Source organism: Peromyscus californicus, unplaced genomic scaffold, assembly GCF_007827085.1.
Source record: "Peromyscus californicus insignis strain IS unplaced genomic scaffold, ASM782708v3 Scaffold_14__1_contigs__length_90479793_seg_2, whole genome shotgun sequence".
Classification (NCBI taxonomy): Eukaryota; Metazoa; Chordata; class Mammalia; order Rodentia; family Cricetidae; genus Peromyscus; species Peromyscus californicus.
In genome coordinates this window covers 22,417,266-22,440,452 of record NW_026294436.1, presented here as the reverse complement: position 1 = coordinate 22,440,452, position 23,187 = coordinate 22,417,266, and the positions used below count along the sequence as shown (strand labels likewise).

The 23,187-nt window shown below is 47.9% G+C and overlaps 2 protein-coding genes across 5 annotated transcripts in view; one reads left to right on the top strand and one right to left on the bottom strand.

Annotated features, from left to right (window-relative positions):
- Positions 1–301: 301 nt before the first annotated feature.
- On the bottom strand, positions 302–1,033 carry LOC128109551 (small nuclear ribonucleoprotein Sm D2-like). The gene is made up of 2 exons (XM_052736701.1): positions 934–1,033; positions 302–447 (listed from the first exon to the last, which is right to left on the bottom strand). The coding sequence occupies exons 1-2, from the start codon at positions 1,031–1,033 to the stop codon at positions 302–304; spliced, it is 246 nt and encodes an 81-aa protein (XP_052592661.1).
- Positions 1,034–18,631: 17,598 nt separating this feature from the next.
- Positions 18,632–23,187, top strand: part of Nav1 (neuron navigator 1) — a 263,326-nt gene continuing 258,770 nt past the window's right edge. For 3 of the 4 annotated variants that reach the window (XM_052737052.1, XM_052737051.1, XM_052737050.1), the window contains exon 1: positions 18,632–21,547. The gene's annotated coding sequence lies outside the window, so the exon portion shown is untranslated. The remainder of the gene's footprint in view (positions 21,548–23,187) is intronic. The other variant, XM_052737049.1, reaches the window with a different exon arrangement.

The window sequence follows — 23,187 nt, the reverse complement described above, 5'->3', positions numbered from 1 at the left end:
GATGTGCCCCTGACCCAGACCTCTAGAATTACATTGTGAAATGTCTTTTCTTTCTGACCTGCCCACCCCGTGTCATTGTGTTACTGGAGACAGGAAATGGGTCAACACAGGACCTAAGGTACCTTCGTCTGGCTGGGTGTTCTTCAGCTGTTCAGGAGCTCAGAGGCCCCTTCACCTAAGTCACAGATTTATTTTTTTTAAACAAAAAAGCACAGGGTTTTATTTCTATACCATTGGGCAAGGCTCGGCAGGACAGGGAGCAGGCTCTCATAGAGGGAAGAGGCCTCTACTCTACTCTACTCTACTTGCCGGCGATGAGCTGGTTCCGCAGCACCACAATGACCGAATCCCCTTGCAGGAACATATTGGAGATGTATCGGTCCTTGTTAACAGGCTTGGACTTCTTCTTACCTTTGCTGCTCTTGGGGACCTCAGTCCACATCTCTGCTGTGGGATGTTCTGTATGTCAAATGTGTTGCTCTGTTTGGTTAATAAATAAAACACTGGCCAGTAGCCAGGCAGGAAGTATAGGCGGGACTAACAGAGAAGAAAATTGAGAGAACAGGAAGGCAGAGAGACACCGCCAGCCACCGCCATGACAAGGAAGCTATAAGGTACCGGTAAGCCACAAGTCACGTGGCAAAGTATAGATTAATAGAAATGGGTTAATTTAAGATATAAGAACGGTTAACAAGAAGCCTGAGCCATTAGGCCAAACAGTTTAAATAATATAAGCGTCTGTGTGTTTATTTTATAAGTGGGCTGTTGGACTGCCGGGGCTTGGCGGGACCGGGAGAGAAAACTCTCTAGCTACACATCTCTTTCACATTCTCCAGCACCATGTTGCAGTGCCTGTCAAAGGCCTTCACTCGTCCCAGGAGCTTCTCATTGTTGCGACAGTTAACGTGCACCTGTGTGTTGTTCTTGACTGACTGGTCAGCACCAAGAGGGGACCTGTGTTGAATTCCTCCTCCTCCTGCTTCTGCAGCTCCTCTGGGGTCATCTCACTCTTGGGTTTATTGAGGAGACTCATGGTGGAGGTTTCACTCGCAGATCACTCCCGCCTCCACCACGTTGCTCTGGCCTCTGGAGTAGCTAAGTCACAGACTTTTGTGCCTTTAGATTAGGTTTCTTCTTCATGGATTGGGACATATTCAAGTGGTCCCAACAAAAGCCCCTTTGCTTCCAAATGCCAAGGAGAATCAAGGGCTTGGCAGCTTTCAGGACAGGACTGTCTTGGTCAGCTTGAGGAAGCTCAGTGCTAAACAGTATGTGGCCCATAGGAAGTATCTGAGGAAGGCAGAGGGGGAAATATGGAGGACAGATGGGAAGAGAGTCAGATGATATGTGAAAGGTTTCCGTACCTTGATAAAAGTTTCTCCACCGATGCAGTAAGCCAGATCAATCCAAATTAAAAGTAAAAGACCAGGTGTATTGGGCAAAACACTCCTGGGTGACATTCCAGCCCCCAGAGATGAGGAAGGGAAAGGGGGCAGGAGAGAAATCACACCACCATTCTAAAGGAGAGGGCTTAAATACCCTGTAGGAGCAGGATGATGACGTGTCCTCCACAAGATGGATTTGTACCTAATTAAATGCTTTGGGTAGGGACTGGGGGGCTGGCAGCCTCAGGGGAGGAACTGCTTCTTGGTGGCTTTTCTGAGAGGGCAGGATTTGGAGAGACAGAACTGGGGCCGAGCTGGAGGTTCCAGCTGAACAATATGAATACTTGTGCCATTTGTCAAATTAGACCCAATCAGCTCACTCACTCCAAGAGAATTGTTGATGAAACCCTGTTACCCACACAGACACATGGTGTATGATAGCCTTAAAAAAACAAAACAAAACAAAACAAAACCCAACAACAACAACAACTCCCCCCCAAAATTACAGAGATATAATCCACACGCTGCATGCTTTTCCCATTTAAAGCACAGACTCTAACAACAGCTCTTAATAGGCACTTATGTATTTACAGCTTTATAATCACAGTCTATTTTAGAACATTTGTCAAACTAATCAGAACCTGGATCCTCTAGCTATCACTCCCAGGCTCAGGCCCCAACCTCCTAAGCTCTCTAATCCACTTTGTGTTTCTATTGATTTGGGTGTTTTGAACATGACCTATACTATACAATGTGGCCTTGGTGAGTTTCATTCAGCAAGTTTTCCGGGTTCACCCACGTGGTAGAATCATCAGCAATTTGTTTTATTTTAGATTTATTTATTTTGTGTGTAAGAGTGTTTCGTCTGGTACCCATGGAAGTCAGAAGGAAGTGTTGGATTCCCTGGAACTGGAGTTCCAGATGGTTGCGAACCACCATCTAGGTGCTGGGAATCAAACCCAGGTCCTCTGCAAGAGCAGCAACTGCTCTTAACCACTGAGATGTATCTCCAGCCACTCCCCCCTTTTTAATGTGTGTAGGTGTCTTTTCTATATAAACATCTGTGCATCACATGTGTGCAGTGCCCACAGAGACCAGAAGGGACAGGAGTTACAGATGCTTGTGAGCTGCCATGTGGGTAATGGGAATTGAACCCAGGTCCTCTGGAAGAGTAGCCGTGGCTCTTAACTACTGAGCCATCTCTCCAGCCCCACTTTGCTCTTTTCTAGTGTCAAATAACTTATCATTGCATGATAGGCAACATTTTATTTATCCACTTATCAGTCCTAAACATCCAGTTTGGCTCTGGGTTTCAGCCTAAACATGGATATTTTGAACGTGGATATTCATGCACAAGGGTGCTTTTTTTGGGGCGGGGGATGAGAGGGTGCCTGTGTATGCACTGTTTCTCTTAGGTATATAGTGAGGACTGGACCAGCTGGGTCATATGGTAACTCTTAAAGTTTAGCCCTTACAGGACTTGCAAACTGCATTCCAAAGCAACAGCAATGTTTCGCACCCCACTAGCAAGATATAAAGGTTTTTGTTTCCCCAATCCTCATCACCGCCTGTCATTGTCAGTCTTCATTACAGCTGTCCTAGAGGGTCTGAAGCAGTCTCTCACTGAGGTCCTGACAGTATTTTCATGGTAGCTGAGGATACAGCACATCCTTTCATGTGCTTATTACCATTGATGTCTTCTTTGAAGAAACATGTTCAAACTCTTTATTTATTTATTCATTTATTTATTTGTTTGTTTGTTTGTTTATTTATTATTTATTTATTGAGACAAGGTCTCACTATGTAGCCCTGGTTGACTTCCACCTGCCTCCTGATTACTGGAATTAAAGAAATACACCATCACAGTTAGTGAGACCCTTTAATTATTTTTAAATTACATCATTTGCCTTTTTCCTATTGAATAACAACTGTATCTCAGGCTGACCTTGAACTTGTGAACCTCCTGCCTCATCATCCCAAGTGCAGGAATTACACACTTGCTAATCCACGAGCCCTGAAGAACATTTTAAAATGTGTATATTCTTGAGTTTATGTGCACCCCATAAGTGCAGGTAGCCAAAAAAGGCAGAGTGCATCAGACTCCCTGGAACTAGAGTTCTAGGTAGTTGTGTGTTGCCCGGTGTTAGTGTTGGGAACCAAACCCAAGTTGTGTGTGGTAAGTGCATTAACCACTGAGCCATCTTTCCAGCCCAAAGAATATTTCTTTTTCCTTTTCCTTTTCTTTTCTTTTTGGTTGTGAGTGTTTTTTTTTTAGGGGATGGTTGTTTGTTTGTTTCAGACAAAGTTTCTCTGTGTCGGCCCAGATGTCCTAGAACTCACTCTGTTGACCAGACTGGTCTCAGACTCAGAGATCTGCCTGCTTCTATCTCCCAAGTGTTGGGATTAAAAGTGTATGCCACTCACCCCCACAACAAAGAATATTTCTTAAATGACTTGTTTAATCAGATGCTTTCATTAAATGCACTCCTGCTTCTAGCCCAGAAGCAGAAATAGGTGTAGCAGGCTTTTTCCTTTGGGCCACCAACCAGCTCCCAAATCATGACGCAGAGACTTATTAGTTATGAGTGCTCTTACTTTATGTTTTGCCTCGGGTTTTTTACCTTCCTTCCTTCCTTCCTCCCTCCCTCCTTTCCTTCCTTCCTTCCTTGCTTCCTTCCTTTCTCCCTCCCTCCCTCCCTCCCTCCCCCTCTCTCTTTCTCCTTCTTTCTTTCTTTCTTTCTTTCTTTCTTTCTTTCTTTCTTTCTTTCTTTCTTTCTTTCTTTCTTTCTTTCTTTCTTCTTTCTTTCTTTCTTTCTTTCTTTCTTTCTTTCTTTCTTTCTTTCTTTCTTTCTTTCTTTCTTTCTTCTTTCTTTCTTTCTTTCTTTCTTTCTTTCTTTCTTTCTATCCTGCTCTCCTGCTTTCTCCATGTCTGGCTGGCAGCTACCTGGCTTCTGGCCCTGAGTGTGTACATCCTTTTCTCCCTCTTTCTCTTGTTCTCTTCTCTTGAGCCTAGATTTCTCCTCTCCTTATTCTCCCTGCCTGCCAGCCCCGCCTAGCCCTCTCCTGCCCAGCTACTGACCATTCAGCTTTTTGATAGACCAGTCTGGTGCCTTAGGCAGGCAAGATGAAACAAATGTAACACATCTTTACATCATTGACAAAGGCAGCAGAAACAAATGTAACACAACTTTACAGCATTGACAAAGGCAGCAGAAACAAATGTAACACAACTTTACACAGTTAAAGTAATATTCCATGGCATAAATAACTGTAACACATCTTTACACAGTTAAAGTGATATTCCACAACAAACATGGGTTTTCCTATTTAAAATAACAGCAAAAACCAGAAGGGGGGAGGGGGGGTTGAGGAGATGGCTCCGTGGGCAAAGTGCTTGCCTGAGCAGTGAAGGAAGACACCTAACAACAACTTCTGGCGCTACACAGGCACACATGGTCATCTACACCTGCACAGACATATGCATACACGTGTATCAAATACACACACACACACACAGAGAGAGAGAGAGAGAGAGAGAGAGAGAGAGAGAGAGAGAGACAGAGACAGAGACAGAGAGAGACAGAGACAGAGAGAGAGACAGAGACAGAGAAATAAGCCATATTAAAAACCTTAATACACCCCACATATGGCACCAAGGCCGAATGACTTTGAGGAAGGAGAGACAATTGAGGGAGCCCTGGGTTGCCCTGGGTTGCCTGTCAAGGGCTCCCAGGCCACAGCGCAGCAGAGAAGAACATTCCCTGAGTCACAAAGGAGCCAAGAGTCTAGGGAGACAGAACTCACAGGGCACAGGAATGAGATGCTGCCTGGAGTTCACGCAGCTCTCCAGAGGCTCTGCTTCCGAAGTTCAGTGTGTGAGTCTGCACACTCCCAGGAAGAAGCATCTCTGAGGCTGGGGGAGAAAGCACGGGAAGGATGCTATGAAGCAGAGCCGGAGCAGGGCCAGTGTCTGCATTCGCCAGAAGAAGTGGAAAGCGGGGAGTCACCAGTGAGCAGAGTGGGAGAAGGGTCTACCCCAGCAGGATGACCCTAGCCCCAGACTGAGTTAACTCACCCTTCAGTTCTTAACAGCGATTCCCCAAACCCAGCCATGTCCCAGCACAAAGTTCAAGCATTTATATAGGAATACAGTTAATCAGGACCATATTCTGTGTGTTCAGAAAGTTCTGCTGAAATATGAAAAATAAAAAAATAACTTTTATAGAAATATTATAATGACATTGCAGAAGAAAATAACTTGTGTACTCAAAGACATAGCCATAAAAACCATCTGTAACAGGACACAGAGGATGAAGATATTGTTTCTGCGTGTCCGTCTGTGTGTGCATGTGTCTGTCTGTGTGTGCTCCCATGTGCCTGCATGCGGAAGGCAGAGGACATGAGTGTCTTCTTCCATCACCCTCCGCCTTGCTCACTTGAGACAGGGGTCTCTTACTGAACTTAAACTGCGGCGTCAGCTAAGCGGACTGGCCCAGGCTCTCAGGATCTGTTCTTCCCCAGTGCTCAGGTGACAGGCCCGTGTAACCATGCCGGGCTCTTATGTCGGTGCTGGCACTCCAAACTCAGCAAATTCAAACTCAAGACTGTACAGCAAATTCTGACCCCCTGAGGCTCAGAGCCCAGGATAGCTTTACAAATGGAACAAACCGCCTGTGAACTGGGTGACAACTTCCACTCAACACACATCTAATTTTCTGAAAAGGAAGGAAAAAAAAATGGGGCAGTATGTGAAGAAATGATGCCTGAAGTTTTCCATATTTAGTAAAAAGCTATAACACACACATTCAAGAAGCTCCATAAAGGAGGGGGGACATGAAGGAAAAGCTTCAAACCCATCACAAGTCAACTGTTCAAAGCTTTAAAGCAAGGAGAAGAAAGGGGCAAACCCAGAGGAGAGGCCGGACGAGGACAGCAGATGTCTCCCTGAAAACAACACAGGCAAGGCCGAATGCATGAGCTGGAGCTGTGCACACAGACGTCGACACCACCCACAGCCACGCTTTGAAATCAAGACAAAGCGTGTGAGCACGGCAGCATAAACACACTCCCACTGCTCAGGAGTCGGAGGCAGGAGGAAGACACGTTGGAGGCCAGCTTGGGCTCCATAGCAAGTTTCAGAAGCCAGCTTGGCTACCCAGTGAGACGTCTCAAAAATAAACCAAAAGTAGGTGTGGAGAGACAGCTCAGTGGTGAAGAGCACTCACAGCTCTTGCAGAGGACCCGGGTCTAGTTCCTAGAACCCAGAGCAGGCAGTTCACGACCACCTGTAACTCCAGCTCCAGGGGACCTGACATCCTCTGGCCCCTGCACACACATGGTACACATAAACTCATGCAGGCACACACATGTACATACAACAAACAAATAAATATTAATTAAAAAAAAAAGAAAGGCAATTACTGGAGCTGGTAGCACAGGCCAATAATCCTAGATACTCAGAAGGCTGAGTACCACAAGTTCAAGGCCTGCCTTCGTTAGTTCAAGACCAGCTTGAGCAGCTAAATGAGAGACCCTTTCTCAAAACTAAAAAGTGCTACCAGCAAGATGGCTTCACCAGGGAAGGGCTCCTACCACCAAGCCTGACGACCCGAGTTCCATCTCCAGGACCCACATGGTGGAAGGAGAGAACTGACTCCCACAAGTCATCCTCCGACCTCCACAGGTGTGCTCTGATACACACACACACACACACACACACACACACACACACACACACACGTACACACACAGCAAATAAACAATGCGATTAATTTTTGAATTATAAAGGGATGAAAATACAGCTTAGTTGTAGAGCCCTTGGCTAACACATGCAATAGGCACCGATTCACAAAAAGCCAAGGCAGCGTGATTTAGCATTAAAAAGGGGAACAGATACTATTTATATACCAGAAAAAGGATGAGCACTGAGGACATTCATAGCAGAGTAGCCAGACGAAAAACTATGCATTGTGTAATGCCTACCCAAATACACAAAATCCCTCAAACACTCAAATCTACAAAGAGAAGGAGAAAATTAGCTGTGGATGGATGTTGTGGAATATTAGTAAGATGTGTTATATTCTTTTATGCTGTGGTATATTTGTTTAATGATGCAAAGATGTGTTGCATCATTATGCAAAAAAAGACGTGTTCTTTTATGTTGCATTTGTTTGACTCTGTGAAGCTGTGTTACTGTGCCTGTCTAAAACACCTGATGGTCTAATAAAGAACTGAAGGGCCAATGGCAAGGCAGGAGAAAGGAAAGGCGGGGCTGCCAGGCAGAGAGGATAAATAGAAGAAGAGACAAGAGAGGAGGAAGGAAGGAGAAAAGGAGAAGGAAAGGAGGATGCCAGGAGCCAGCCACACAGCCACACAGCCAACCACGGAGTAAGAAGGAAAGAAAGGTATATAGAAAAGAGAAGTTAAAGCCCAGAGGCAAAAGATAGACAGGATAATTTAAGTTAATTAAGAAAAGCTGGCTAGAAACAAGCCAAACTAAGGCCTGGCATTCGTAAGTAATAATAAGTCCCCTTGTATTTATTTGGGAGCCGAGTGGTGAGCCCCCAAAGATCAAAGAGTTAAAAAAAACAGCTATAATGGAGTCAGGCTTGGCACGAAGGAATGAAAGTGAATTGTAATGGGTAGCAGGGAGTGGGGGGTGATAAAAATGTTATAAAATTGGGTCAACAAGATGACTCTGTGGGTAAAGGCACTTACTACCAAATCTGATAACCCTGATCCGTGGGATCCATGTACTGGAAGGAGAGAACAGCCGAACCCAGGTCCTTTGCAAGAACAGCAAGTGCTCTTAACCGCTAAGGTATCTCTTGAACCCCCTAAACATTTCATTTTAAAGACAGTTTAATGCAGATTGCCTTTTTTTAAAAGCCTGGCATCAACTTGAAATCCTCTCCTTTAGCCCCCTGAGGACTAGGATTACAGGTGTGTGCCTGGCTGGAGTTTTATTTTAAGTACTACTCAATTATTTGCTGTTACCTATAATAAATGAACTTTATATCTAAGAACACAAAAAAAGATGGGAAAGGACAGATAATGCGAGCATTAATTAAAAGAAAGGTTTTGTGGCAATGCCGGGAATGGGGACATATGCTCTAAGCCCATCTCTTAGGAGGCCGAGGCAAGAGAATTATGGCTGAGACCAGCCTGGGCTCCATAGTGAGACCCTGCTTCAAAGGGAGAAAGCAAGATCTCACATTCATTTCCCATTTGACTTCCTGTGTGTAATGTGCTTTTATTTTTTCTAATGGCTCTTTGACTATTAAGACTATTCTCTGTCTTTGGTTCTAGAAATTGTGCTATGGTATGCTGTGTGATTTTCTTTGTATTTATCCTGCTGGAGGTTGAATGAACTTTTGGTGATAATAAAATAATTATTTTTAATGAATAATTATATTTATTAAAATAATACATGTTTATACCACTTATTTATAATGTGATTATTTGTAGCCTTCTGCCCATCTCTCCCTATCTCTTACACACACATACACACTTTCTTTCTTCCTTCCTTTCTTTCTTCTCTCTCTCTCTCTCTCTCTCTCTCTCTCTCTCTCTCTCTCTCTTTCTTAGACAGGTCTTGCTATGTAGCTCAGACCAACTTCAAACTTACGGCAGTTCTCCTGTGTATACCTCTAGAGCGTTAGGATTACAACCATGTGCTACCACATCTGAGATCTGTTCCTTGTGAGACATATCATAAGCTAAATTCTCATGGACTGGCAAACAAAGGAAATGTACTGTGTTCATATGAGGGAGCGCTACTCTGCAGAAAAAAAAAAAATCTAGTACGACTTTAGTCCGAACAAACCTTCAAAAACATTATTCAAACTGAAAGAGACAGATGCAAAAGACCTCATATTATATGATTTCATTTATATGAAATGTCTGGTAAAGCAAAATTGTGAGACAGAAAGTGAATTAGTGGTTGTCTGTGGCTATGGGTGGGAACTGGGATTGGTTGCAAGTGGGTGGGAGGAATTGCTTTGTGGTGTTGGAAATGTTCTAAAACTGGACTGTGGCAATAGTTACACAACTCTTAAATTGATTTCTAAAATTCATTAAATTATATACTTAAAATGAATGAATTATATATATTATACCTCCATAAAAACCATTATGGCGGTAAGAGACAGAAGGAACTAATTTGGAAAAACATAAGCAGAAAGTATTTACTTGAAAAAAAGATAACTAGTCACAGTATTTAATTCTTCAAATCAGAGAAAGGAGTCAACAGCAGAACTGGGAAAAGGTTAAGAGCTGAGAAACAGAAGGCAGTCCTGTTGAAGAATGAACCTATGAGCAGTTATCCACTTTGTTAGTATAGTGAAATTCTAGTTAAAAACCTGATGCTGTGTGGTCCCATAACAACATGGACATAAAAAAGGGGAGAGGTAACAATGCCAAGTGCCGGCAAAGATGTGGTCAAGCGACAGGTGTCCAGACTCCGTGGCTAGTAATTTCACTCCTGGATAGACTAAATAAAGAAGATAAATGTGCACCACAAGAAGTATGTAAGAATTTCCAAAGACTGGCCTGTATGTAGATCAATGGTAGAGTGCTTGCCTGGCATGTGCAAGTTTCCAGGTTCAAACTCAAGATCAATCCCCAGAAACAAAAAATAAAATTTCTATAGCAACCATTTAAAATAACAAAAAATTGTATACAATAAAATGGTATGAATTATAGAACAATGGAATATTAAAGGCAGCAGAAATCAATAAACTAAATTTCCATGCATCAATATGAATGAACCTTACAGTATAATGTTGAACCAGGAGGGAAAGCTGTAGAATTTACCAGTTAAGAGGTGCAGCGTAAAGTGGGTAAAATGATGAACGAGTATGCCAGTGATTAACAGCAAATTCAAAATGGCAAAAAAGAAAGGTAATGGAAGAGGAGCATAAACTATGTCTGCAATTTTTTATTTCCTAAACTCCACAATACCGTTGTAATGGCTAATTTATTATGTGTCAACTTGTCTGGGCCGTGGAGTGTCCAAATAATTGTTCAAACATTATTTTAGAGGTTTCTGTGTTGATATTTTGGGGGTGAGATTAACATTAAATCAGAAGAATGAATAAGGCAAGATGTCTCCCCTAAGAGAACTTTCTCCTTGGTCAGGGGGAACTCCCCTTGCCTGCCTGACCTTTTAACAGGAACATCCGCTTCTCCAGCCTTTGCACCTGAACTGAAACCTTGGCTCTTCCCCGATCTTGAGTCTGCAGGCTTTTGAACCACACCATTGGTTTTCCCTGCTCTCCAGCTTGCTGGCCCGTCCTATAGAACCTGAGACCTTTTAGCTTCTAGCATATGCGCCTACTCCTCCTCAATGTGTCTGTCTACCTGTGTATCTACACACATGCACACCTTCCTCTGTCTCTGTTTCTCTGAAGGGCACTATCATAACAATTTCTTGTTACATTATTTTCTATACCTTTTATATATCTAAAACGTTTCACAATAATTTCATATAAGTAAGTGTAAATGCATACCAAATGTCACATGCTACAGAGGTCCAATAAAATGAAACTGGAGGCCAGTAATGTAGTTTGATGGTAGATTGTGTCTTTGCATTCCATTCCCAGCATCAAAAAAAAAAAAAAAAAAAAAAAAGAGGATGAAGAAAAGGACGAGGGGGAAGGTAAGGACGAGGAGGGCGAGAAGTGGAGTAAGCAGGTTAGAGTCAGTTGTGAGATGTCACAGTTCTTTGGTGGGAGCAAAGTCAGTGCTATTCGCAGGGCAGGCCACACGGTGGCAACCTGGAGGACTGTGTACACACCCTCGATGGGACCTAGAATGCAATAGGAGTGAACACAGGTTCTGACAACCTGATTCAGGGTAGAAGAGGAAGAGATTTAGCCACGGACGACTCTTGCTTCTGCGTGGGGTCTCTGTACTGCTTCTGTTGGAATTAGCAGAGTCCTGGTACTCCTTGGGTCCCTGGGATTATTTCAGTAGAGATCCTGGAATACTTGGACTTTTATCTTCGTGTGCATAAAATGAGTTCTTAAAAAAAAAAAAATTAAGTCCAGATGCAAAGACTCCAGATGCCAGGCTTCTTAGAGGCACCCAGAGACTATGATAGCAGCGTCTTTCATGGAAAGAAAGGTGTATGTCTCAAGCCGAAGGGTAATGTCACGGCGCAGGACATCAAGCTGAAACATGGTATCTCTGCTGAAATAAGGAAGCTACTCTAGAAAGACGGAGGAAGAGAGATAAGGATCCTGACTGAAAACTGTTGAGCTGCTTGAGAATGTTCCCTTTCTATCCTCCCCTCCCCTCCCCTCCTCTCTTCCTTTTATTTTTGTCTCCCTAATGGCTGAATTCGGCAATGGATGTTGCTAATGGTTTCCCAACTTAGTTTCAAGAGGACTGGCCGCATGGTTTTCCAGGCCACGGAGCCTGGAAGGGACACGCTGCTAGTCTGTCGCGCTCCCCTCAGAAATCCAATCTGGCTTTTATTCTAATTTCCGCTTTGTCTTCTCAAAGGAGCTCCAGATGGGGAGATTCTGAGCTGGGGTATTTCTTCCTACCCCTCCCAGACAGATTGCGAGGTTTTTCCAGTCCGGCCTTCTTCCCGGAGCGCTCTTTAGCGGCTGCAGACGCGCACTCGCCAGCAGGGGTCAGCAGTGTCCTACATCTGGCGGGGCGGCGCCTGCCACATGCGCCAGCTCTCTCTCCTGGCGCTGCCAGGGCTGCTGGTGGATGAGAGGGCGCTGTCTTGCCGAAGCCTTGGCACCACTGTACGGGCCGAGGTTCCTCCCCTGGACGTGGAGCGGCGTGTGCTCACTAAGAGCGCTGATGGGGATGTGAGCGAACACCGCAGACAACAGCAATGCCCGCTCACCACCTGCTTTTCACAGCCAACAGGTTTTCAACGTATATTGGCCCGTGTGACTTAACTGTGTGGGTCTAGGTGTCAGAGAGTGTGTGGCTTGGATTTGTCTTGCTGCGATTTCCGCACTGACCTGGGATTTCTGGATTCCTACCTAGTACCCAGGATGTCGGCGAGGGACTCATGCTCTCCAGGCTCTGGGAACGGCTGGTGTGCCGGTCTCACGGACGCCAGCCCCATCACGCCCCACATTGCTCAGTGGAACGGAATTCTCTCGTGGTAGTGCCGAGTCTCCATAGCCAGTGTCTCCATGACTGGTGCCCAGGAAAAGCAAGCTCTACTCGATTCATATCCCTGCGTAATTTTTTTCTTTCACTTCCCCTGTCCATTTTGCAGTTCGCTCCTCAGCGCCTCCTCCTCCAAGGTCAGGGCACCTTGCTGAATATGAAGGTCTCCAGGGAAATCAGAGGTCTAGAAACATCTGGTTCCTTGGAAACAGCAGGACTTCCCTGCCATCTTCCTTATTTCTCCGTTTTCCCCACTCCAGTGTGTTGGGAGGAGTGAGGAAGGGACTCTGGAACGGGTACAGTTAGGACAAGGCTGAATTGGGAGATTCCGGTTAATAGCTGAGATTCCCAGGGCCTGACCGACGACCTTCCCAGCCAGGCTCCCCTGCTGCTGTGACGGGCAGATGCCTGCTTTTCCACATGCCTTTGAAAAGGGGGACTTGGAAGAGGCCTCCCAGCTAGTCTGCTTTCCTAGGAGTAGAGTTACAGCAGCTGATCTAGACAACAGGTGTGGCTTTCGGTTACAGCTGCTACAAAGCACATCTGTACTAACAAGCAGGCTGCAGCCACAGCTTGGCCCATCAGTCAGCAATGCACTCCCCATATTTAGGGGGAGTGAAGACTGGGGAAACCCAGATCAACACTCCCAGAGCATTTTTACCCTGGAAATCCCACAGTGGCAGCCTCAGCAGTTTCAGCCCCATCGGCCTCTAGCATAGGAATGGGGGAGGGGATCTTCTTCTCTACTTAGCTCCTCAGCCCTTGGGTTGCAGCCAGCTTCTCTTCCTGGCCAGTGGGGCCCAGAACTTTGCAGGGTGGAGCTCAGAATCCGGGTTCTTCCAGGAAGGCAGGGGTGTGGAGGGTTTGGAAGAATGACTCCTTAGAGCTGGGGATTGGACTCACGGGTAAAGCACAGGCTGCAGAAGTATGGGGGCCTTGGGCTCCAGTCCCAGCACTCCCATAAACATCCAGGTGCAGGCTGGGGACAGGGTTCACTGAGGAGAGGCACTAGCCACCAAGCCCGACAACCTGAGTTCAATGCCCCACACCCCACAGGGGGAGGAAAGACTCAGTTCTGTCCTCTGCCATCCACATGAGTGTGACTGTACACATCACACACAGGTGGCCTGCTCTTGTCATACCAGTGCTGGGGAGGCAGTGGTAGACAGAGCCCTAGAACTCACTGCCAGCCAGCCTTGCCTTATGGTGAGCCCTAAGTCCCAATGAAAGGCCACGTCTCAAAAAAAAAGTGGATAGCTCCCGAGGAAGAACACTCAAGGTTGACCTCTGGCTTCCACATGGACATGCACACACGTGCCCATGCACCTCCACCACATGAACACACACACACACACACACACACACACACACACACACACACACACACATGCATACACCTCCCATTCATGCATATGGAAGAATGACTTTCTAGACAGTGAAATGACTGCTTCACATTTGGGGGTCTTGGGGATTCTTAGTATAACCAGTCACTGGCCTCACCAACATCACCTCATTAAATCCTCCTTGGAAGCCTGCCACGGGGACATTGTCAGGGGCATGTCTTCCTAATAGACAAGAACAGGTTTACACCGGATACTTGGGATGTGGTGAAGGTCAGACATGATTGCAACCTTAACTTCAAAGCTTGCGTTATCCATTGGGCTACACTGTACTTAGCTTCTCCGGCAAACTCAAACTCCGATTTGTCTTTCCCGTGTGGCTGTCCTGTCTAGCCCTGTCTTGTCTGTTTCAGTCACCTTGACGGCTTATCTTCATTTCATCTAACAATTCACACCCCTTTTTCTCTGCCCCAGCTTCTACATCCCTGTGGAGATAACGTCCACTCCTGCCATGCCAGTCAGCTCCTGTCCCCACACTCAGTTCTCTTCCCCCGACACCACACCTGCCCCCCAATCCTGGCAGGACCCAGTGTTTTCTTCACCCCTGTCTCTCACTCTAGCACCCATGCTTGAGATATTCTTCCCTTTCTCTTCTATGGTTTGAACATGAAATGTCCCGGTCTCAGTCACTCTTCTAGTCTGTGCAGAGACACCATGACCAAGGCAACACTCAGGAAAGAAAGCATTTAACCGGGGCTTGTTTACAGTTTCCGAGGGTCAGTCCATTATCATCATGGTGGGGAGCATGGAGGCGCGCAGGCAATATTTCTGCCTCAGCCTCCCAAGTGCTAGGTAACAGGTATATACCACCACAGCGAGCTTTGTTTCTCACCCCTCACCTTCTCTCCCTCCCCTCCTCCTTCTTCCACTGCCCCCCTTTCCCTTCTTTTGCAAGATGGAGTCTGGCTGTTTGCCCAGGCTGGCCCCAAACCGATCACCGTGCTTTAGACTGCAGGTGCACAACAGAATGTTCAGTCCTTAGTCTTCTCAATAGTCAGAATTAAGACACTGCAACCATATAGAATACACACAGAGTATAAAGTGAATAAATTCACGTGGAGACATCATTCTTTGATGGAGCATTCAGAGTCCATGGTCAGCAGGTCGGTGATAGTGCATGCCTTTAATCCCAGCACTTGGGAGGCAGAGGTAGGCGGATCTCTGTAAGTTGGAGGCCAACCTGTTCTACTGAGTGAGTTCCAGGACAGCCAAGGCTACATGGAGGAACCTTGTCTGGGAAAAAAAAAAGAGTCTCATGGACAAAAAAGGTTATACAATTTAAAATTTTCAGTGCTAAACAAAACTGTGATTCTTTGCTTAAAATTATCAAGAATTTCAGAATTACAGGCCTTAAGCCAAGTAGAGGCCTTTGTAAGCATGGGGCACTGTGCCATTATGCATGGTCACAAGCCCGCAAAGCTGGCCCTGCCCACGAGCTCTACAGAGACTTGCTGACTCGGACTGTCAGAGTTCTCCATTCTTTGAGTCAATGCATGCCCTGTTCTGACAATGGACATTTTTGTCTCGGCCTCCACATTGGATATCGTCTCCTGATTCTGCATACAGCCTGCTCCAGCTGCATTCTCTGCTCCAAGGCCAAACTGCTAAGAAAAGCTCCAGGGTCCACGGCTGCCTGTCAACATTGCTCTGGAGGTACCCACAAAGTTAGTAATGATGTTGAATCCTGACATCTCTGTGTCGCAGAAGGAAACTGTCTCCAGAGAAAAGAATACATCGAGTCAACAACCAAGAAACTTGGATTCCATTTCCAGCCCTGCCACCGACCATTGTGTGTCCTCACTTAAGAGTTGTCAGACATCTTGGCACCTTAGTTTCTTTCTGTCAAAGGCGGGGGGTGGGGTTCAATGGTCTCTAAGGCACTTTCCAGTCTAAAAGATTGTATCCCAGTGACTCAGAGACTAGTGATACGGACGGCAAGAGATGATGCTCCTTAGGCATGAGTCACACACCACTCACATGCCCCACATCATGCTCCTAACGGTCCTATGAGGCTGGCAGTGTTATACAGATGAAGAAACTGAGTCTCAGCCCAAAGCATGTGCCCCATGAGAAAACTTGAGAAGTGTTCTAAAAGTTGAATGGGGTGATGATCATGCAACTCTGTGGATTTGCCACAAATCAGTTTTACACTTACATTGGTTAAGTTTTACAGCACTTTATACCTCCGTAAAGCTGCCAAAAGAAAATAAATAATGTGTATGTATATGGCAGGGCCCCTCACCACTGCCCAGGCTGCCATAGTGTGCACAGTCCTCTGGACTGTAGGAGCCAGATGGCACAGAATCAAATCCTGGCCCTAGAACCTCTAGTAACCGTGAGACCCACACACACAAGATACTTAATTTCAGTTCCTTCACTTACAAATAGAAATAAAAATGATATCTGTGGGGCTTGCAAGATGGTTCTGCCTGTAAAGGCACTTGCCTACAAACCTGCAGACCTGAATTCGGTCTCCAGGATCCACACGATGGAGGGAGAGAATCAATCCCCACAAGTTGTCCTCTGGCTTCTGCTCACGCTGTACACGAGTGCACACCCATGGACAAGATCATACACAATAAATGAATACATAAATAAGATGTTCTTAAAAAGGATATTTATGGGCCAGGCCTGGTGGCATGCATCCATAGTTCTTACTATTCAATGGGCCGAGGCAGGAGGATCACTTGAACCAAGGAGTTTAAAGCCAGCCTAGGCCATATAGAGAACACAGTCTTTTTTTTTTTTTCTTTTAAAGGTTGTATGGGTGTTTTGTCTGTGTATACATCTGTGCACCACTTCCATACTTGGTGCGGGTAGAGGCTGGAAGAGGGTGTTGGATTCCCTGGAACTGAGTTACAGACTATTGTGAGTTTCCGGGTAGCTGCTGGTTTATGAGCCTCCCGGTGGGTGCTGGGAATCGAATCTGGACTCTCTGGAAAAGCAGCTAGTTCTCTTAACTCCTGAACCACCTCTCCAGCTCCTGATCCTGTCTTTTAAAAAGAAACTTTAGGGTGTATGTGGGAGGGACCCCAGTTCAATCCTCTGAACCAAATGTGAGGGCGTGCTCTTGTAATCCCAGCACTGGGGAGGTGGAGGCAGGTGGATCCCTGGGGCTCTCTGGCCAGACAGTCCAGCCTAATAGTGAACTCCAGCTCAATGAAAGACCCTCAAAAGACATGGACAGTATTCCTGAGAATGATATCCAGGGCTGTTCTCTTGTACATATATCTCCTACACACACTGAACACACATACACATTAAACATGCACACACAAACACATTAAAAAAAAACCATGAAACTTTAAGATAAAAGGCAAAAAAAGCCTGATGTTTATTATATAGGCTTGTTATAGGTTGAGTGTTTGAAATAAATAAAGGCATGGGGTGGTGGTGGCACACGCCTTTAATTCCTGTAGTCGGGAGGCAGAGGCAGGCAGATCTCTGTGAGTTCCAGTACAGCCTGGTCTACAGAGAGAGTTCCAGGACAACCAGGGATGCACAGTGAAATCCTGTCTTGAAAAACAAAACAAAGCAAAAGCTACAGACATCCAGCAAATGCATGTAAGTGTGGACCATCATTATCTCCAGGATTGTAAAGCCTGCCCGAGCCACGCCTCTTAAAGGGGCCCAATTTCACTCCACCAACCCCATTCCTGCTTTCCTGGCCCTTAAAGAAACTCTCCACTTCAAAGGCCATCTTTGGAAAAACACTGGCTCTCCTCACATCTTACTTCCTGTTACCAGTGAGGGAGAAGCCCATCTTCCCGATAAGGCAGTGACTCGCTGGCTCTCATAAAACGTTCACTGCTGTGCCAGCTTTTCCCCACAGACTGTTCCCTCCTGGGCCCTCATTCACTCTAGCAATCAACACTGAAAGCGGGACTCAGGGCCAGTGCTGTGAGCTCAGGGTGGCCAAGGACAGGGCAGGGGCAAAAGCCTTGCAGCTGCATAGGAAGCCCCTTGCTGGCTGATGAACCAAGCCAGAGAGGACACGGTTATGTGTGGACAGGCTTCTATCTCTCAAAAATATATTTTGCAGCACTTAGCTCACCACCAGTGGAGGGGGGGGGGGTTGCGGGGGAGGGGTGTGGCCTGGTGCTTACCTTGTGGTCACTGCACTTTTGCTTATGTTTGAGGGGCACTGTCTAAGCCAAAGCCCCTTCTGTGATCTCACTGAAGCCACAGCCTTGGTAGCATGCATTTATGTCCCCTGGGTGATGATACCCTCTTTCAAGTGATGAGCAAACTGAGGTGATGTACTTCAGTGAGGGGCATCAGCCGGGCGTGAATGGAATCAGGTCATCTGCAGCCAGGCCCAGTGTTTTTCCACTGGCTTCGGAGGAGGAAGTCAGAAGGTCCCTGGACTCCACCTCAGGAGCGCTAATCATGTTTGTTACATGCTGAAGAAAATGAAGCCATGCACTGTCTGCATATCCCTGCCAAGTTCCTTACAAACTGCTCTCAGAGGCCGGAAAGAAGCTAGGAGAGTCAAGATTACCCCGTTATGGGTCACAGGGAATGCAGGGGCTACGATTCTATTCAGATCTCCAAAGTCCCACATCAGGTGACCCCAGTGGTGGGACAAATGAACATTGGTCTACAGAGTTCAAGGTAGCAAGAAAACATCCACCCCACCCTCACCTCACCCCACCCCACCGCACCCCACCCCACCCCACTCCACACAATGCAATCAGGCTGTGGCAGAAAAACAAATATATAAATAAATAAATAAAACATTTGCTCTGCTTTCTGGGGCTTCCAATGCTCACATCTCAGGCCAGGTCTGAGGTTCAATGAGATGACCACAAGCTCCTTGGGCTGATTTTTTTTTTTAAACCTATTTGTCACATTGACACTAATCCTTTTGTTCACAATTTGCCCTGGAGCAGAATTGGTGTTAAGCAGCAAAAGACAGAGCAGGACCTGCCTTAGTGGGGTCAGCAGGTCCTGAAGCCACCTTCTCTGTGGGGCTGGGGACTATGATCATGCCTAGGGTCCCCTACTGTGAGCCTAATTCACTCTCCTACCACTCACCAACTAATCTACTCCCGGGCATCCTTCTGGCTCCTGCTATCCTACCCAGTCTGCAGCCCTTGTCTTTACCTCTCACTGATTTTCATATTTCAGGAAAATCCATTTGTTTGGTTCAGAGCAACTGAACCGTCCCTGTGTTCAGACAAAAACCACTCCCAAGGTTGGCATTTAGCAGAGGCCACTTATGGGTGGGAACTCTGCTTCATCTCCAAACAGGACTCTGCCTGCACTGGCTCCTGGCAACTCCTGGCTGTTCCTCTCTGCTGCTCTGACCTATGGCTCTTCTTGGTAGCCTTCAGACACTCTGCCTGTCACTCCAATGAGACTGGATCCCTGACTTCCCTTCCACAACCTGTGCACAGGCTCCTGTGTTTACCTACAAACTCAAGTGACTGGAGCGTTTGGAGCGGAGTGTGAGGGGAGCTTGTATGATAGGCCACAGGAGGGAAATACTGATCTAAGTACAAGACTAAATCCTTACAAAAGTATAGCATTGGCCTTCCTTTCCACTCTGGGAAGCACCTGAGGAGGGACATCATGCTGCCATTACCAGTGGGGCTGCATGAGCCCCACGTTCAGTATGATGTCAGCGGGCAGTTGAGTCTCTGATGCCCATGCCTATCCCAGTCTTTTGTTCTTGGGACTTCAGGGTCAAGAAACATAGGCAGCCCTACTCAGTGAGCACCAAGAAAGGACAGAGTCTCTCTGTGTAGCCCACATTGGCTTCAAACTCGTGACTCCTTTGCCTTAGCCTTCTGAGTGCTGGGATTACAGGCATGTGCCACCCATGCCCAGTGACTGTGCTTCTTAAGACAAGGCACCCCTAGGTGGGCTGGGAGTACTCTGAGAAGTAAGATGGGATTCCAATTGGTGAGTGTTAAGTTAAACGTTTGAGTCTCTTAAAACTGTTTCACTGAGGATGTACTACCCGCTGTCATGTACTAGTGTGTGCTATCGCATGCATGCTACCTGTATTACCTCTTTTTTAATCTTTTTGGCAACAGTACAAGACAGGAACTACTGTTGTCTCTTTTTACAGAAGAAGAAACTGAGGTAGCCAGAGGTGAAAGAACTTGTTAAAGATCCAGTGACAGCAGACTCTAAATGCCTGCTTCAAAGCCCACACCTTTAGCCAGTACACACAGAGCAAGGAGCTCATCTCGGGCATTATTCTGCAGCCCTCTCGTCCCTCCAAAGGACAATGCACTCCTTTCGTGGACAAAAATTATATTAAATTCATTTCCCTGACCATCTGGGAAGGCCAGTGTCTACTTCTCCTCATCCTACGTCTCTGGGTGTGGGCTCGGGCAGGAATCTGGGGTTTTAATCCTGACTGTTCCAAGACCTCCTAGTTAGTCAGCATTTTGCTTTCTCTCCACTTCCCAATCTCCAATCCCAGCACCTTGAAAATAAATCAGTCTTCCTGATTGTTGGCTAGAGCTGGGAGAAGGTGAAGATCCTCACATGCCTAGTCCCTGATGGCAGGTGTTCTCTCTCACACACAGCTCCGGGCCTGAGCAAGAGCACAGTCCACCTGATTTCCGCCTGTGTGCTTGCTGCGGAGTCTGGAAGCTCCTGGCTCAGGAGGAGGCAAGCGCCTTAAACTCAGTCACGTCCCAGCCCCGCAGACAGTTGCACCAGGTTGTGGGCAAAGTCTTGTCATTTCCCCTTTTCCTCTTCCTCCTCCTCCTCCCACTTCTCTGGAAGAAGGGTGGGCTGCACCAGGACCAGAAAGGTGGGGAAAGCCGGTTAACTGAAACGTCCCCTTTTTTGCTAGGTAGTTCCGGGGCATCTCCTCACCTCTCACCCAAGGGTCGCAGCTCAGATATCATGACCCTTGCAGGGTTCCAAAGTGGAAGGAAATGGACTCTCACCGATCCATCCGCACTACTTCTCTGAGGTAGCCAGAGGACTTGGGCAGTAGGACCCCCCTCCTGGAAGTAGTGGTGGCGGGTCCTTGGGTAAAGGAAAGGCTCGATTGTGCTAAGGCTTCCTGCCCTGACAACTCCCGGCGTAGCCCCCGCCACGCAGCAGCCGCCTCTCTGCGGCGGGCCGGCTGGGGAGGCGGGGCGGGAAGGCTAACGCAGGAAAGGGTTACGGGAATAGCTTTCCAATGACAAAGTCTGGAAGGGACCCATGCCTCCGCCCCTCTGCGGGTTAAGCTGGCACAGTCCAGGGGAGGAAAGCGAGGGCGATCCGCAGCCCGGCCTCCCCTCCCGCCCACCTCCAGCCGCGGGCACTCCCAGCTCGGCCCACCGCGGAGGCAGCCGGCGTGTGCCTAGGGCAGCGGGTCACTAGGCTCCGCCCCCGGCCGCCGGGCCCGGGGGACGGCACTTTGTTCAGGATGCCGCCTCCTTCTCGTCGTGGAGCGGGAGCCCGCGGCCGCCCTAGGGAGAGGCTGGAGGCCGGAGCGCGCAGCGCCGGCTGAGACTCGCGCGAGGAGCCGCCCGGGCCCCGGGAAGCCCCGGGAAACTTTCTGATCGCGAGCAGAGGACGTCCGGCCCTGCGCTGCTCGGGCGATGCGCGACTCGGCGCGGCGGCGGCGGCGGCGGCGCGGACCCAGGACCGAGGACCAGAGGCGCTCCGGTGAGTGGCCCGTACCGGGCGGGCGCGGTGGAGGGGCTGAGCTCTGCTCTTAGCCCGGCTGCAGTCAGCCCGAGGGAGGGGAGGCTGGTGCCCGAGAGAGGCTGCGGGCTGGCGCAGGAGAAGCGCGGGATAACAACCGGGATGCTAGCGGCTTCGCGGGAGTGTCTAGACGCCCCTGCTGGACCTTGCGTCTGTCCTGGGGTCGACGATGCGATGACCTAACCCCAACCCTCTGAGCTTTGGCTTCTCAGAGAAATACCTGTCATTTAAAGTGCGCTGAGTTCCTGCAATCAAAGACACTAAACGTTGTGCTATCACACACACACACACACACACACACACACACACACACACACACGGGGGGGGGGGAGAGAGAGAGAGAGAGAGAGAGAGAGAGAGAGAGAGAGAGAGAGAGAGAGAGAGAGAGAGAGAGAGAGAGAGAGACTGGCACACATAGTCAGACGACACCCCCACCCCCACCCCAAGCAGCTAGTTAACTCTTCAAACATCCCAGGAGGCGCTAAAGGAAGAGCTGGGGCAGGTGACCCGGCTGGGCTGTTCCAGAAAATGCACTGCCTCGCCACCCCTACCATCCCCCTGCACCAGGATACGCTGAGAAGCGCCGTCTTCAAGGCTGTTTCTTCTGGCGCCTGCCCAGGACGTCTGGGAGCCTCAAGAGCATCCCGGGAGAGAGAGGAGGGAGGAGGAAAGAGAAGCTGGGAAAATGGGAGGGAGACGCTCACCTGAAGGTGCGGGTGCGGTGCCTGGATTTTTGTGGTCCCTTTTAATCTTCAGAGTCTACCCAAACTGGCCGTAGGTTAGAGAGCCGGCCAAGTCTGCAGATGGCATAAAGGAGAGGAAGGAACTGGGGCGGACCTGAGTGGTGAGTGGCTCGCGCAGTGCACTAATGTCCGCCCAGCAAAGAGGGTTCCTTGTCCCCCAGGGCTGAACACAGGAAAATCAGCTGGTGAGTCAATGGGACTTTGTTAGGACGGTCCGAGAGCGCAGCTGGCGCCGGCTTAAGGGAAGTGCTGGATCCCCCCTTGATAACACGCTGTTTATCTGGCTTCCTGTTTCAGCCATTGGGATACCATTGGCTGGTTCAAATTCAATGCTGAGAAGCCGGTGGCCAGCTCACCGAGTAAAGGCTGTGGATTTATACAGACTTCTGCACTATGAGCTATCTCTAATTCCCTGGAGTTAGGGTACCCCTGCAACTCACTTGTGTTGAGGTAGGAGGACTGCAGTACAGACGGTCTCTCCAGAGACTTTGGCTCCCTTCAGGCCAAAGATACGAGTTCCTCCATCTGGCTGGAGAACTGTTCTCACACTACCTTGAGTTTTGGTTGGTGCATCTTTTTACCTTGCGAAAGAGAATGGAAGCAATGTGGATCTCTCCTGAGACCGGCTGTTACACAGCCGACGGGGGTTTCTAGGTGAAGTTCTCAGTCAGCCTGGAGTTTCTCTGTCTGAGCTGTGGACTTTGGATGGGAGAACAAACAGTTCTTCACCTCCCTTGTTCTGGTACTCACACTTATAAAGTTGGTCCTGGATGAGAGACTGCTGGAGGAATAGACACGTGTTTGCAGACCTGTGTCAGCCTCCAGGGGCCAGTACCTGAGGTTGCCAGGTGAGGGGGC